The 15,727-nt window shown below is 41.1% G+C and overlaps 1 protein-coding gene across 1 annotated transcript in view; it reads left to right on the top strand.

The window, feature by feature from the left end:
- Nucleotides 1-15,034, top strand: part of LOC137371734 (ATP synthase F(0) complex subunit C3, mitochondrial-like) — a 35,726-nt gene extending 20,692 nt beyond the window's left edge. Inside the window, exons 4-5 of the mRNA XM_068034573.1 lie at nucleotides 11,916-12,118; nucleotides 14,613-15,034. Coding sequence (XP_067890674.1) covers nucleotides 11,916-12,118; nucleotides 14,613-14,727 — 318 coding nt within the window. The 3' untranslated portion in view covers nucleotides 14,728-15,034. The remainder of the gene's footprint in view (nucleotides 1-11,915; nucleotides 12,119-14,612) is intronic.
- Nucleotides 15,035-15,727: the final 693 nt, after the last annotated feature.

The raw sequence follows: 15,727 nt of genomic DNA, 5'->3' as shown, positions 1-15,727 counted from the left end.
GGTTGGAAGCTGTAGAGGGAAGATCTCCAGAGGAGATGAGGTCAGAGTGGGAACTGGCTGTAGATGGAGAATGCATAATTTATGAAATGTTACTTCAGATCCAAGCTGGAAAACTTGCCAGTATAAAGGATTGTTTTTTTTTAATGCATATGCCTAGTTTTTAGATATTAGCAACAATCAATTTTTTATTTGCTTTTTCTACTGGTAAATCCTTAACCATTGCTTTGAGGGCCATCTTGGGGGCCAGTAGAACATGAACTCTGACCCAATTCTTTGAAATGTTTTCATTGCCGTTATTTATTTTTAGTAGGAATTCCCTGTATACTCTTTCTAGTATCCTTCCAGTTCCACTGAGCCTTGCACCATCTACAAGTAGGTGATCAACTATCAGTCCTTAATGTTGCTGTTATGAGGTACACAAATAGAATGATTAGTGCGATAAGCTACCAGCTCTTTCATAAACTTGGATATAGTTAATTTTATTAAACAGAAAAAAATGGAGTTAAATAAGCAGACTTGCAGCAATCTTTAAGTCTTCAGATTTATCATGAAGCTGTTATTAGCTTTTAATATGGCGCCAAATCTGTTCTTAGAAGGTTTAATGACACTTGAATTCTTCAAGTATTGAAAGTTTATGTATTTGTAAAAATGGTTCAAAGTTTGAACTTAAATGATTTCTCTCCTCCTGATATTTACAATAATTATTCATGAAAATCACAGCTATACTAAGCATGATTCATTTCTTACCAATGTCAAGAACACACGATATGCCAAATAAGGAATATTAATTCATCGGTTGGAAACTTACATTAAACTTTTAAAAGAAAAATATCCTACAGCTAAGTTCTAAAAAATTTGACAGCCAAGATGAGCACCGCAATTTGCATCTGAAACATCTTTTCACATTCCAAGGCCCTAACCGGAGACAGAGGTCTGAGGAGCATGGACCCAGAACAATGGCTTGCTCAAAGTGATTGAATTACCTAAGATTGCTTCATCAGCATAGCATTCAAGGCAATTCTAACACCTTGACTTTGGAAAAAGCAAACCTCTTCAAGTGTAGGTATTGGCATCCTGGGGCCTGGAGAGCCAATTCCAAACCTTGACTCACATTAGAAGATTCCAGTCGTGTGATTGTCTGTCCTCTCTGTGAAAGCTGGGAGTTTCCTTGAACAAAGACTCAAGCCAGTAATGCTCACTGTGCAGCAGCAGGAAGGCTGTGTGCTTCCCTCTCTCTTTCTCTCTCTCCAGATAACACAAGTCTGAAAACCGTCTGCGACTGTGAAACCTCCAAGCCTACAGATTGCAACAGATAGAGAACAGGAAAGAGAGCCACCTACAAGTCTGCCTCTATGAAAAGCTTGAGCCAAGCGGGCCAGCCACAAAATGCACTTTGACTGGCCAAAGATTTGAAGAATGCAACTTCATCCAGAAGACAACTGAATCATCCAACCTCACAAACTGATAATTTCCATTTATTCTGAACTCTAATCCAACCACAATATCTACTTTGCACTCTGTAATCTATTTGTGTGAGATTCTCGTGTAAATGTGCTGTGTATTTTTTTTTAAGATCGGGTTTAGATTAAGTATAATAAACTCACCTCTTGTTTAAACTCAAGAAAACCTATCCGATCGGTTCTTTCATGATCACATTAAAGGTAAAAGAAAAGGAATAAACCCTGTTGTGGTCAAATAAGATGAAGGGCAAGAGGAAGCTTGTAACCCCCTCCTCACCTGGCCGTAACAGAAATTTGGGGGCTCCACTCCATGATTGTAACCCAACGACAAACAAGAAATTGGAAGTGGGAAACCAAATTGATCCCTAGTAAAAAAAAATTAAAACGTCAATACTGGTTTTCTTGGGATTTTCACTGCTAGAATATTAATATGTCCACCTTTAAGGCCAGTACCTTCCTAAGCCAGAGTAAAATAACTTGGGACAGGTTATAGGCCCTATCTATTGAAGAGTTGAGGGACATAGCTGGGCAGTTAGGGATTACTTTCCGTTCAAAAGCTAGGTAATCCGAAATTTTAAGACTTGTGGCCAACCATTTTTCACTTGAACCTGAAGATTCAAAAACAGGGTTAGAGTCAGAAACAGACAGGGTAATGTTAGCAAAAATACAATTAGAACAGAGGAGACTAGAAATATAGAAAAATAGGAGCTGGAGAAGACCATTCGGATCTTCGAGCCTGCTCCGCCATTCAATACGATCATGACTGATCATCCAAACTCAATAACCTGTTCCCCCTTTCTTCCCGTATCCCTTGATGCCTTTAGCCCTAAGAACTATATCAAACTCTTTCTTGAATATATTTAATGATTTGGCCTCAACTGCTTTCCATGGTAGAGAATTCCACAGGTTCACCACTCTCTGGGTGAAGAAATCTCTCCTCATCTCAGTCCTAAATGGTTTACCCCTGATCCTTAGACTGTGACCCCTGGTCTTGGACTCACCACCATTGGGAACATCCTTCCTGCATCTAGTCTGTCCAGTCCTGTTAGAATTTTGTAGGTTTCTACAAAATTTTGAGATCCCCTCTCATTCTTCTAAACTCTAGCTAATACAAGCCTAATCGACCCAATCTCTCTTTATACATCAGTCCTGCCATCCCAGGAATCAGTCTGATGAACTTTCGCTGCACTCCCTCCATAGCAAAAATATCCTTCCTCAGATAAGGAGACAAAAACTGCACACAATACTCCAGATGTGGTCGCACCAAGGCCTTGTATAATTGCAGCAAGACATCCTTGCTCCTGTACTCTCATCCTCTCACTATGAAGGCCAACATACTATTTGCCTTAACTGCCTGCTGCACCTGCATGCTCACTTTCAGCGATTGGTCCACAAGGGCACCCAGGTCTCGCTACACCTCCCCCGTCCCAATCTATCACCGTTCAGATAATAATCTGCCTTTGTTTTTGCCACAAAAGTGGATAACCTCACATTTATCCACATTATACTGCATATATTTGCCCACTCACTCAACCCGTCCAAATCACACTGGAGCTTCTCTGCATCCTCCTCACAGCTCCCACTCCCACCCAGCTTTGTGTTGATTGCAAACTTGGATATATTACTGTTAATTCCCTCATCTATATCAATATATATTGTGAATAGCTGGGGTCCTCGCACTGATTCCTGCAGTACCCCACTAGTCACTGCCTGCCAACCACTTGGAAAAAGACCCGTTTATTCCTACTCTTTGTTTCCTGTCTGCCAACCAGTTCTCTATCCATGTCAGTACCTTACCCCCAATCTCATGTGCTTTAATTTTGCACGCTAATCTCTTATGTGGCACCTTATCGAAAGCTTTCTGAAAGTTCAAATACACCACATCCACTGGTTCTCCCTTATCTATTCTACTAGTTACATCCTCAAAAAATTCCAGTAGATTAGTCAAGCATGATTTCCCTTTCGTAAATCCATGTTGACTTTGTCCGATCCTGTCATTGTTTTCCAAGTGCTCTGCTATTACATCTTTTATAATGGACTCTAGCATTTTCCCCACTACTGATGTCAGGCTAATTGGTCTATAATTCTGTTTTCTACCACCTTTTTTAAATAGTTGGGTTACATTAGCTACCCTCCAATCCATTGGAACTGTTCCAGAGTCTATAGAATTTTGAAAAATGACCAGCAATGTATCTACTATTTCTAGGACCACTTCCTTAAGTACTCTGGGATGTAGATTATCAGGACATGGGGATTTATTGGTCTTCAATCCCATCAATTTCCCAAACACCATTTCCCTACTAATACTGATTTCATACAGTTCCTCCTTCTCACTAGATCCCATGTTCCCCAACATTTCTGGGAGGTAATTTGTGTCCTCCTTTGTGAAGACAGAACCAAAGAATGTATTTAATTGGTCTGCCATTTCTTTGCTCCCCATTATAAATTCTCCCGTTTCTGACTGTAAGGGACCCTCATTTGCCTTCACTAATCTTTTTTTCTTCACATTTCTATAGAAGCTTTTACAGTCAGTTTTTATGTTCTCTGCATGCTTACTCTCATACTCTATTTTCCCCTTCTTAATCAGTCCTTTTGTCCCCTTTGCTGAATTCTAAACTGCTCCCAAACCTCAGGTTTGCTGCTTGTTTTAGCCATTTTATATTTCTCCTCCTTGGATCTACTACTATCCCTAATTTCCTTTGTAAGCCACGGTTGAGCCACCCTTCCTGTTTTATTTATGCGCCGGACAGGAATGAACAATTGTTGTAATTCATCCATGCGCTCTTTAAATGCTAGCCGTTGCCTATCCACTGTCAACCCTTTAAGTAATGTTCCCCAATCTATCATAGCCAACTTGCGCCTCATACTTTCATAGTTTAGATTCAGGACCCTAGTCTCGAAATTAATTCTCTCACTCTGCATCTTAATGAAGAATTCTATCATGACTAGAATTAGAATTCCAGTGAGAGAAAGAGCAGAGAGCGTGCCAAGAAAGGGAAAAAGACAGAACTTTCCAGAAGGAGGAGGAAAGAGAGTTAAGGCGGCTGGAATTAACTAGAGGAAGACCCAGTACAGCCAGTGAAGGCATGGCTAGTGAGGAAGCTATCCCTAGTTCAGAAATAAAAACAAGAAATGCTGGAAATACTCAGCAGGTCTGGCAGCATCTATGGAGAGAGAAGCAGAGTTAACGTTTCGGGTCAGTGACCCTTCTTCGGAACTGGCAAATATTAGAAATGTCAAAGGTTATAAGCAAGTACAGCGGGGGTGGGGCAAGAGATAACAAAGGAGAAGGTGTAGATTGGATAAGGGCACAGAATAGCTGACCAGAAGGTCATGGAGCAAAGGCAAACAATATGATAATGGTGTGTTGAAAGACAAAGCATTAGTACAGACAGGGTGTTAACGGACTGAAAATTGAACAGCAGTAAGTACAGACATGAAAAAAAACAGTGGGTAAGCAAATTGAATAAACTAAGATGAAATAAAATAAACATTAAAAAAAAACATAAAAAAGAAAAAGAAAATAATACAAAAAATGAAAGTAAAATGGGGGGCCCGTCATGCTCTGAAATTATTGAACTCAATGTTCAGTCTGACAGGCTGTAGTGTGCCTAATCGGTAAATGAGATGCTGTTCCTCAAGCTTGCGTTGATGTTCACTGGAACACTGCAGCAAGCCCATGATAGAGATGTGAGCATGAGAGCAGGGGGGAGTGTTGAAATGGCAAGCAACCGGAAGCTCGGGGTCCTGCTTGCGGATTGAGCAGAGGTCTTCCGCAAAGCGATCACCCAGTCTGCATTTGGTCTCCCCATTGTAGAGGAGCGAATACAGTATACTACATTGAAAGAAGTACAAGTAAATCGCTGCTTCACCTGAAAGGAGTGTTTGGGGCCTGGGATAGTGAGGAGAGAGGAGGTAAATGGGCAGGTATTACACCCTCCTGTGATTGCAGGGGAAGGTGCAATGGGAAGGGGACAAGGTGGTGGGGGTAATGGAGGAGTGGACCAGGGTGTCGCGGAGGGAACGATCCCTTCGGAATGCTGACAGGGGAAGGGACCGTTCAGGACCGTGTGCTGAGCTCTTAGTTCTCCCAGTTGATTCCAAAGTTCAATGAGGGGGATGTGGAAGCATTTGTCATCACATTTGAAAAGCTTGCACGACAGTTGAAATGGCCAGCCGAGAGCTGGATGCTGTTGTTACAAAGCAAGCTAACAGGAAAAGCCCATGAGGTTTACTCACTGTTGCCAGATGAAAGTTCATCAGATTATGAGATGACTAAAAATGCTATCCTAGGGGCATATGAGCTAGCACCGGAAACATACTGCCAGAAATTCCAAACCCTCTGAAGCAGCCTGACTAAACTTGACCTCAAGTTTGAAAAACTTAAGCAGCTTACTTTCGAGCAGTGGATACGGGCACTTAAAATATAGCCAACATATGAAAACCTCAGATGTGATCCTTCTCGAGGAGTTTAAAAACTCACTTCCCCTTTCTGTTAAAACCCACATAGAGGAACAAAAGGTTCAAAGAGCCAGGCAGGCCACAATTCTGGTTGATGAATTTATCCTTGTACACAAGCCCTTACCCCAAGGGAAACCCTTCCCTAGTCATCCCCACAAACCTGAAAAGGATAAAAGGTGGGAGGGTGATAGGAGTCTGAACAGCCATGGGCAAGAAGGGAAAGCTGGATACACAGGGGGCCCTCCTCAGGCCAAAAAGGATGGTGCTGAGAGCAGGAGCGATACCCTGGATGTTTCCACTGTAACAAGGCAGATGACCTTCAAGCTGACTGCTGGAAATTACAGGGAAAACTTGTTGGATTAATCAGGGCACACCAGACCACCTCAGGAGAAAGGGCCCTGATGGAAAGCACAGCACAGCACAGCAGGCTGTGGCTTTAACTGCAGCAGTAGGACTCAGTAAACCTACCGCCGTGAGTGTGGGAAAACTTAACAAAATCTCTGAAAGCCACCAGGATTTTGTGTCCCAAGGAAAAGTGACCCCATACCCCTTGAGTGGGGCAAGCAAACCCATAGTCATACTCAGGGATACAGGGGCTACCCAGTCCCTTCTGCTGGGAAAAGGCATGAACTTTCCCCCAGAGAGTGCAGTGAATGCTAGCGTGTTAGTGAATGGTATCGGAGGGCGGAATATGCCCATACCTTTATACCGGGTGCACCTGGAGTGTGACCTTGTTTCGGGACCGGTAACCATGGGGATTGTCCCTAGTCTACTGTGGACGGGGTCAACTTGCTCCTGGGTAATGATCTGGCGGGGGCAAAGGTGGTAGCTTCCCCAGTAGTTTTACAGAGACTGCAAAAAGTCTGAAGAAGATCCCCGGTATTTTCCCTGACTGTGTGGTGACTCGGTCCATGGCCAAACAAGCTCCATCGGAGGAGGCTGAACTGGCACTGGAGACAGATGAACCTACTGTCTGATTATCTGAAACCTTTTTTGGGAAGTTAGAGGACCCAAAGGATGGATTAAACAGAGCTTCCTTGGTTAAGATTCAGCAAGCCAACCCAGTATTAAAAAAGTTAGCACAGATTGTCCAAACCGAAGCTGAAGCAGACGGAGTCTCAGAGTGCTACTATTTAAAGAATGAGGGCCTGATGAGGAAGTGGAAATCTCCTCACAGACCTGCGGACAAAGAGTGGACCGTGGTTCACCAAATAGTGGTGCCACCGAGGTACCATAAGGAAATACAGAGAATAACCCACGAACTTCCAATGACTGGACATGTTGATGTACAAAACCCAAGCCTGCATAAGACAGCATTTTGACTGGCCATAACTCCATAAAGATGTGGTGGAGTTCTGTAAAACTTGCCACACGTGCCAGGTTGTGGGGAAGCCCCAACCTGCAATAAAACCTGCACCCTTAACTCCCATACCGGCTTTTGGGGAACCATTCAGCAGAGTGCTGGTGGATTGTGTGGGACCCCTGCTGAAAACAAAAGGGGACTACCAGTATCTTTTCACCATTCTGGATGTGGCTACCTGATTCCCAGAGGCCATTCCCCAAAGAACTATCTCTGCCAAGGTAGTGGTGGAGGGACTAACCCAATTCTTTACCCAATATGGGTTGCCTGCCGAGATCCAGACGGATCGGGGCATGAATTTCATGTCTGGGATCTTTCAAAATGTCGAGTAATCTGGGCATAACCCAGCTAAAGTCCTCAGCCTACCACCCACAGTCACAAGGGACTTTACAATGGTCCCACCAGATCCTAAAGACAATGATTAGGGCATACTGCTATGAGTACCCCCATGACTGGGACAAAGGGCTGGGATTTCTCCCGTTTGCCACAAAGGACTCACCCAATGAGTTCACCGGCTTTAGTCCCTTTGAATTAGTTTATGGACATGTGATGAGAGGTCTTAAATTAATTAAGGAGCAGTTTTGGGACACAGGGATGAGTCTTCCATGTTAGACGACATTTCCATGTTCCGGGAGCAGCTCACAAGAGCCTGCACAGTGGCTGAGGGGTGCCTAAACACCTCCCAGGCAGATTTGAAAAAACAGGCAGACAAACATACCAAGGCCAGAACATTTCCGCCTGGAGACCCTGTGTTAGTATTATTTTCAATTCAGCACAGATCTTTCAGACAGTCAGGCAGGAAGGGGACGAAAAGGACAGTGAGGACAGGTTAGAGGAGGGCCGGCAAGATTCCCAAATTCCCTACTGTCCATTTAGCCAATACTAAAATGTTAGAAAAATTAGACCTCATACTCCCCTATGTAAATGCAGGCCAAAGAGGAACCCTACCAAGGGCTGTTAACAGCATTTACAGAAACCTGCAGATACAAAGAAAGTTCCCAAAAAGGCAAACGAACAGTGAGGGAGATGCCTCAACTAGTTGAAGTGCCACAGGGCAGCGCAGTGAAAGCTGGACAGACACCTGTGAGTGGTGATGTCCCAGAGGACATGGTGCAGATTAGCAAAGAGACCCTCCCCACAGGAAAGGGAAATGGGAAGGAAAAATGCCCTAAACAGCACTTGTGTGACACACCAAAAAATTTTAAAAAGTGAGGTCAGTGTGAATCTACCCACTGAAGAACCCAATGATCAGGTCCCAAACCCAAAGCTAATCAAACCCAACAATTTCAATTCAGAATTCAGTAAGAACAAGGGCCCACAGCCTCAGATGGCTCACAGGGGCTAAAATACAATTTATTACTCACTGCCACTATAGGGAGAAAAATTATCAAGGTGCTGGAACCTGGATGGTTAAAGCTGCATTGCAGGAAAAAAACAATGTAATTGCTGACGCATGGTCCAGGGTCTAACCCAACACATAACAATCCCAGACAAACTCCAAAAAAAAAATTAAAGCAGCATAGTTATTGCAGACAAAGGCAGCTGCAGCAATTCTAAGATTAATGAGTGAATTTGAGGAGTGATTGTTGAGAATGATTGTGTGCTTTCTTCCTTTTCTTTTCCACAAACTTTAATGAAATGTTCCTATCACATTTTATACCGCGTGGTGCGAAGGTGTCAAGAAAACATGATATGCCAAATAAGGAATATTAATTCATCAGTTGGAAACTTACATTAAACTTTTAATGGAAAAAAAATCCTGCAGTTAACTTTTAAAAAATTGACAGCCAGGATGTCCACTGCAATTTGCATCTGAAACATTTTTTCACATTCCAAGGCCCCAACTGGAGACAGAGGTCTGAAGACCATGGACCCAAAACAATGGCTTGCTCTAAGTGATTGAATTACCTAAGACTGCGATCAAATAAGAGGAAGGGCAAGAGGGGAGCCTATGACCCCCTCCCCACCTGGCCGTAACACTACCCATAGAGGTAATTGAAATTTCAGAATGGTGTTGCATTTTAAATCCCCAAAACACCATAATTATTTAAAGTCCTTCAGTTTGCAATAGTGGTTATCTGCGAGGGAACATTTTAACACTGTTTAATATAAATATTTGTTTAGATGAGGGTTTGGTGTTTTATAGTGTTCATTGGTTTAGTCCAATTCTGATGACCTGTACTCCCAACTAAATGTATTCTGTTTTGTGTGGTACAATGGTTTAGCTTTTAAATGTGAACTGGAATTGAATTTGAAAAACAAAAATAGTATCAAAGAATGTGTTGTTGGTCAATGGATGAAACAAGAATGGCAGGAAGAAGGTAATGACGAAACAGGCTGAGAGGTTATATCATCACCTCTAGAGCAAATAACAATAACAGACACTGTTGTTAGTGTTATCCACAGATTTCAATGTACAGGGCTATTATAAAAATAACTCAAGGATTTTAATATCTTACTAAAAATATTGCACTTGCATGCACTTCCTATCTACACTACTTGAATTTCTATTGTCACATTTTTTTGTAACACTTCTTAGGTTAACCTATTCCCATTAAAAAAAAACCTATATCCACATTTATAATGGAATTTGCCTATGTAAACTTATAATTACACAGTTTGACAGCTGAGTGGGTTTGGACTCAGACTGTCATTATGCTCTAGGTGTCACACTCTGGAAATCTTCTAGACATGGGACCACCATTTTTGTTCTTTCACCAACTGTAATTTCAATACAAGTTTTTTTTCAAGCAATATTTAAGTTCTCATAAAATCATACACACTTTACCCTGTGATGAAGTTAATTATCGTCCTGCTTGTATGCCACTCTGTTGATGTTGTTAAAAATTAAATTTTACTCCTCTCTCTGCATTTGTGTCTCACTTCATTACCATAGTCTCTGACCCAAAATAAGAATAACTTCAGTATGCAGCCAAAGATCCCTCTAGAAGCAAAGTGTGACTTTTATTTTAAAGATCAAGAAATCACAGTTCTTCAACTTAATCTTTAATGCAAGAAAGGATGCACTTTAGGAAGGATGTCAAGGCCTTAGAGAGGGTACAGAGGAGGTTTACCAAGATGATACTGGGAATGACAGACTTAAGTAGTGTGGAGAGATTGGAGAAGCTGGGATTGTTCTCCATAGAGCAGAGAAGATTAAGGGAGACTTAATAGAGGTAGTCAAAATTATGTAAGCGCAAATATGGGGAAACTGTTTCCTCTAGCCAGTGGGTTGGTCACCAGAGGTCATAGATTTAAAATAACTGGCAAAAGAACGAGAGAAGAAATGAGGTTTTTCCCCCCCAAAATGAGGGTTGTTAACGTTTGGAATGGACTATCTGAAACAATGGTGAAATTAAATTCCAAAGGAACTTTCAAAAGGCTATTGGGCATTTACTTGAAGAGGACTAAATTGCAGGGTTATTGGGTGTAGGACTAAATTGAATAGCTCTTTCAAAGAGCCGACACAGGTACAACTGGTTGAATAGCCTCCTGTGCTGTAAGATTCTATCACTGTGATCTACAAAATAGATGGTGATTGGGAGATAGGAGAGAAACTAGGGAGGGAAGGGGGATCAGGTCTCATAGGGAGGGCCTGAGGACAGGCTTGGCTTACTAATCCAGGGTAAGGAGAGGAAGCAGCTGAGGTGGATGATTGAATGATCTCCATTGTGATGACCAAAATGTTCATAAGTTTCTCTGATTTGTTAGAGGTGAAGGCAGAAGAGGCATGGTGGTTGGCTTTGTTTTCCAGCATGATTCAAAGAATAGTTGGTAATGTTTACAAAGGAGATCGAAGCCCATTGGAGATTGGTGTGATCCGGCTAGATCCTGCAATGGATGGTTAAGGCAGTTGTGCACCAGATATGCTCAAATTTGCATCCTTGGATTTGAGAGCAAAGATGGAGTCTGTACCAGAGGGAATGATCAGAATCAGACAAGGGTACCAGAGATGAAGGTGAGGGAATAGTTGAGCATGTCATCTCCTGGAAGCTTCTTTCCTCACTGCTGGCTTCCTGGCAGTGGAAGGAGCAATTTGTTTTAAAAACTTCTACAGCACTATAAATAGAATATAGCACTTTAAAAAAAAATCATTATGCAGTGCTGGGAAATTACTGCAGAAGGAGGAGCTCAATTAGCGATCCATAAAGGGGGTGGTGTGGAATGGGGAGGAAGGGCGGGAAGCCAAAGGTTTGACAGGTGGACAACCTATGGCAGCAATGGGGTTGTGAAAACAGACCAGTGAAATGGAAAACTCAAGGAAAATGACTACGAAGCAGACGTAATGCATGGGGAACAGAGATAGAGACTTGTTGAGGTGCTGGACAAGGCAAATGTAGAATGCCACCTAATATAAGGAGGCTTGTCAATCTGTAACGACAGGCAGTGGTAACATGTTGCCGGGGGGGGGGGGGGGGAATTTAATTTGCATAGCATGTAAAATTGATGTACATCTGCACAGCGCCACTCGAAGTGGTGCTACAGGAACAAATTTCTCCCCCAGGCTTTTTTCATTATAAGCATTACTAAAAAAAATCATGACACAGGGATAATGTTGACAGCCACACGCATAAGTTTTAAAGTATGCAATACGGAAAAACATTTGTATAAATACCTGTCTGAATTAATTCTAGGGAAATACAACACTTCTAAGAAGGACCCAGCGCAAGAATTTATTTACTCAAGAAGTGCTTAGAGAGTTCAAGACGAGTGCTACAAGGCAGGATATTGACACTGCTGCAAAGTTTATTGGTGCTGGAGCTGCCACAGTAGGAGTGGCTGGTTCCGGGGCTGGTATTGGAACCGTTTTCGGTAGCCTTATTATTGGCTATGCCAGGTAATTTTAATCAACAAAATACTCAGTCTTTTCATACAATTCTCATGAAAATAACCTGTACTGTAATAGGATGTTCATGCACACTGACGATCTGGTTATTTTGTAAAAACTCACCCATTACCTACATTTTCCTTTACTCCTGAAGGTCTTGACTCTGTTCTAGGGTGTAGTGGACCACAAGGGGCATTGCAGATGTTCCTTTTGTTAACCAACTTCAACACACCAACACTTTTAACAGAAGCTGCTGGATAGCAATCAGAGTGGGAATCGTGGCTGACTGATTTTTCCCCCCCTCCTTCCCTAACACAAAGATGCTGTTACCAATTATAATACATCTGTACCACGCCAGCTGAAATCATCTGCAAAATATACCAAATACTCTGCTCATCTCACTGTTGAACTCATCTTCTTGCACTGAGTCTCCCAACCCATTCTTTCCCAGAACTTCAAAACTAGAGTAGTCCTTACCTCCCTTCTCCCTTTCCTCTTACAATCTGCAGGTTTTTAAAACTTCAGATAGGCAACACCTAATTGCTACTTCCTAATTTACCTACTCTTCTTTCTTAGTCTTAGTGATCGTGGATTTTATGGATACCATTGAATCCAGGAAAGAAACTTAAATAATAAAAAATTGAAGATACTGAAAACAATTTACAGCAGCTGAGGTAAAAAGAAATTGAAGATTGGAAATAAACAATTACAAAATAAACTACAGTAATGGAGGAAGCGATAAGATGAAAGTCATTTTTACAAGGATTTATTTCAATTATTATATTGATGGTGCATCTATTCACTTTCTCCCAAGACTTGCTTTCCAAATTCTGTTGCCTCCTGGCCAAAGTACATTAATTGACATAGTTGGCATGGACTCGATGGGCCAAATGGCCTCCTTCTGCGCCGTAAATGACTGTATGTAGTTTTAAGAATGAAGGAGTATGGTGAATGTGAAAAGTGCACCATAATTTTTCTGCCACAGATCATTAAACAAATTTCAATGTTTTACAAGTTATCTTGGTCAGTTTGAGAAATTAACTGCCTGATGCCAGAAAATGCTTAAAAAAATTTTAGCCTAGGAACTGATGAAAAGTTTCTCGATCAAGTAGTGAGGTCACCCAGGGGTTTGAGTCAGTATGTCACTTCGAACACAAAAGGTATGCAACTGTGAAAGCTATCCTGCTTGAAATAAGTCCACATTTTATGTCCACTTGTACTTCCATTAGTTGCTTCTGGAAGCATGTGCAGATAGGTTTTAAATTGCTGTGTATATTTCTTCAACCAAGTCTAGTCTTTAAAATTTCTGAACAGTGCTATCAACAGTGACATTATTAAACACTCAGTGCAGTGCTTTCTGCTGGCCTTCCAGCCTCCACAAACTAAATCTTAACCAGAACAATAAAGCCTGCATCTTTTCTCCCATCTCCACCTTCTTGTCAAGTTCCATTGGCTTCCTGTGCCCCAGCACATTGATGGATATATATCTTCATAATAAGATTTTTTCAAATCTTTTAAAGAACTTTCACCATCTTGTCCCAATGCACACCCTGTACTTTTCATTCCCCACCCTTTGCACTCTACCATTAATGGTCAGTTTGGCCCCACACCCCAAACCTCTAGAGCTCCTTCCTTAAATTCCTCTGTGTTGCCTCCTCCTTGTTTTCAAAAGCCTTTTTAAAGCCATTCCCTTTGTCTGTGCTTTTGCTGCCCCTCTCCATTTTTCATTTTTTCTCCTTTCTGGTTCAATATCCACCTTTTTCTTCCTTCACTCAGATGTTGTTCTCCACAGGAGGAGTAATAATATAATGGAAATTTTGAAAAGAGTTTGTGCACCAGATTTATATCTTGTGGTTCAATAAAACCTGTTCTTATTTGTTAACTTCAAATTCAGGTCAAAATAAAATAATTTTAAGTAATTGTGCAGTTTTGCATGTAACCTCCATTTGAAGATAAATCTAGAAATGTTATATTTCATGGTGTTTAAATCATTTAAAAAGTTCTTTATTCAAGATCTGCTTCCTTTCCCACCCTCCCATAATTTAATCAGTACTTTCTTAAACACAAGTAGAATAGCATATTTTATAAATCTCTGTCTTCATTTATACATGGAAAATAATAGTTTGCTCTTGGGGAAAATTTAATAGAAAACTGCAGTTTATTTTCTCCTTTTTAAGATATCATCTCCAAGCCTTCATGCAACACTCCTAGGCCAAGAGGTTGCATGCTCGCAGTGTTTTTATTAATGCCACTGTTTTGTTGCAATTCAAACTGTAAGAGCAGCCTACGGTCATGATGGAATACCTAATTTGGGGACAGTCCTCATGCGGACTTTATGTGAACAGAAATCCTACCACCTTAGTGTGATATGTTTTTAATGCTGTGACCACATGTAGCCAATAGTAAATAATAGCGTTACTGCTTTCAATTTAAGTGTACTAGATTGAGACTTCCAGGTACAAGATTACAGTTTAGAGTTTAATAATGCCTTGTTTTCTTGTAGAAATCCTTCTCTGAAGCAGCAGTTGTTTTCATATGCTATCCTTGGATTTGCCCTATCTGAAGCTATGGGACTCTTCTGTTTAATGGTCGCCTTCTTGATTTTGTTTGCTATGTAAAATTTGTTGATCAACAGAATAGCTTAATCAAGTACAAATGTAATTAATATTTCATCATGGCTCCCACAAAATATTTATGTTGGTGTCATGGAAATGTGTATTTCTTAAGTCTGTTGTCAAATGTTCCAATAAATCCTAATACAAGAATGTGTCATTATTTTCATCTTAAACTGCAATGTGCATGCCTAAATATACTAGTTGATATGGCTTCTGTATTGACATGTGGAGCTGTATAAAATAATTGAACTGATTATCTTGAGTATGTTGAGGATTTTCTGTACAATAATGTAGTAAACAGCAGTAAACATGGATGCAAAACAGAAAGATCTGCCTGACCATCCTTGACATTTTTGACTGAGTGTGATCCCAGGAGGACTGTGTGTAGTGTGCCTAGGCATTCAAAAGGCTATTTGTTAAGCTCAAAGTGGGAGGGATTCAGGATAAATCTTGAACGGATAAGAAATTGGGAAGGCTAGAAAGTGGTGGGTACATTTGAGTGAAATTTTGGGAGTGCTGAGTGGGTGCCCCAGGAACTGGAACCACTATTTTCTAATGTTAATCAAGGTCTTGGATTTAGAAACTCAGTGCTAATTTGTCAATTGTAAAACTAAGAGGGGAAGTTGATTATGATAGATCAGAAAGTACAATAATTTGGACAATATGTAAGTGGGTACAACTATGGCAGATTACATTTAATACAGAATTAAAGGTACATAGGAAGAAAAATCGTGACAGATACTCTATGAATAGTGTTAAAATAGCTACGGAGGAGATTGAGACACCAAGGATTTTAATAGACTCAGTGCTCCATACATCCAATCATGGCAGAGCAGCAACCAACAAAGAGACAGAATAAAACTACTGTGGATGCTGGATATCTGAAATAAAGATAGATAATGCCAGAAACACTCAGCAAGTCAAGCAGCACCTGTGGACAGAAAAAGAGTTAATGTCTCAGGTCGATGGATGACCTTTCATCAGAAGTGATCTTAACATTAGA

This window comes from Heterodontus francisci, chromosome 7, assembly GCF_036365525.1.
Source record: "Heterodontus francisci isolate sHetFra1 chromosome 7, sHetFra1.hap1, whole genome shotgun sequence".
NCBI lineage: Eukaryota > Metazoa > Chordata > Chondrichthyes > Heterodontiformes > Heterodontidae > Heterodontus > Heterodontus francisci.
This window is presented reverse-complemented; position numbering and strand designations above follow the sequence as displayed.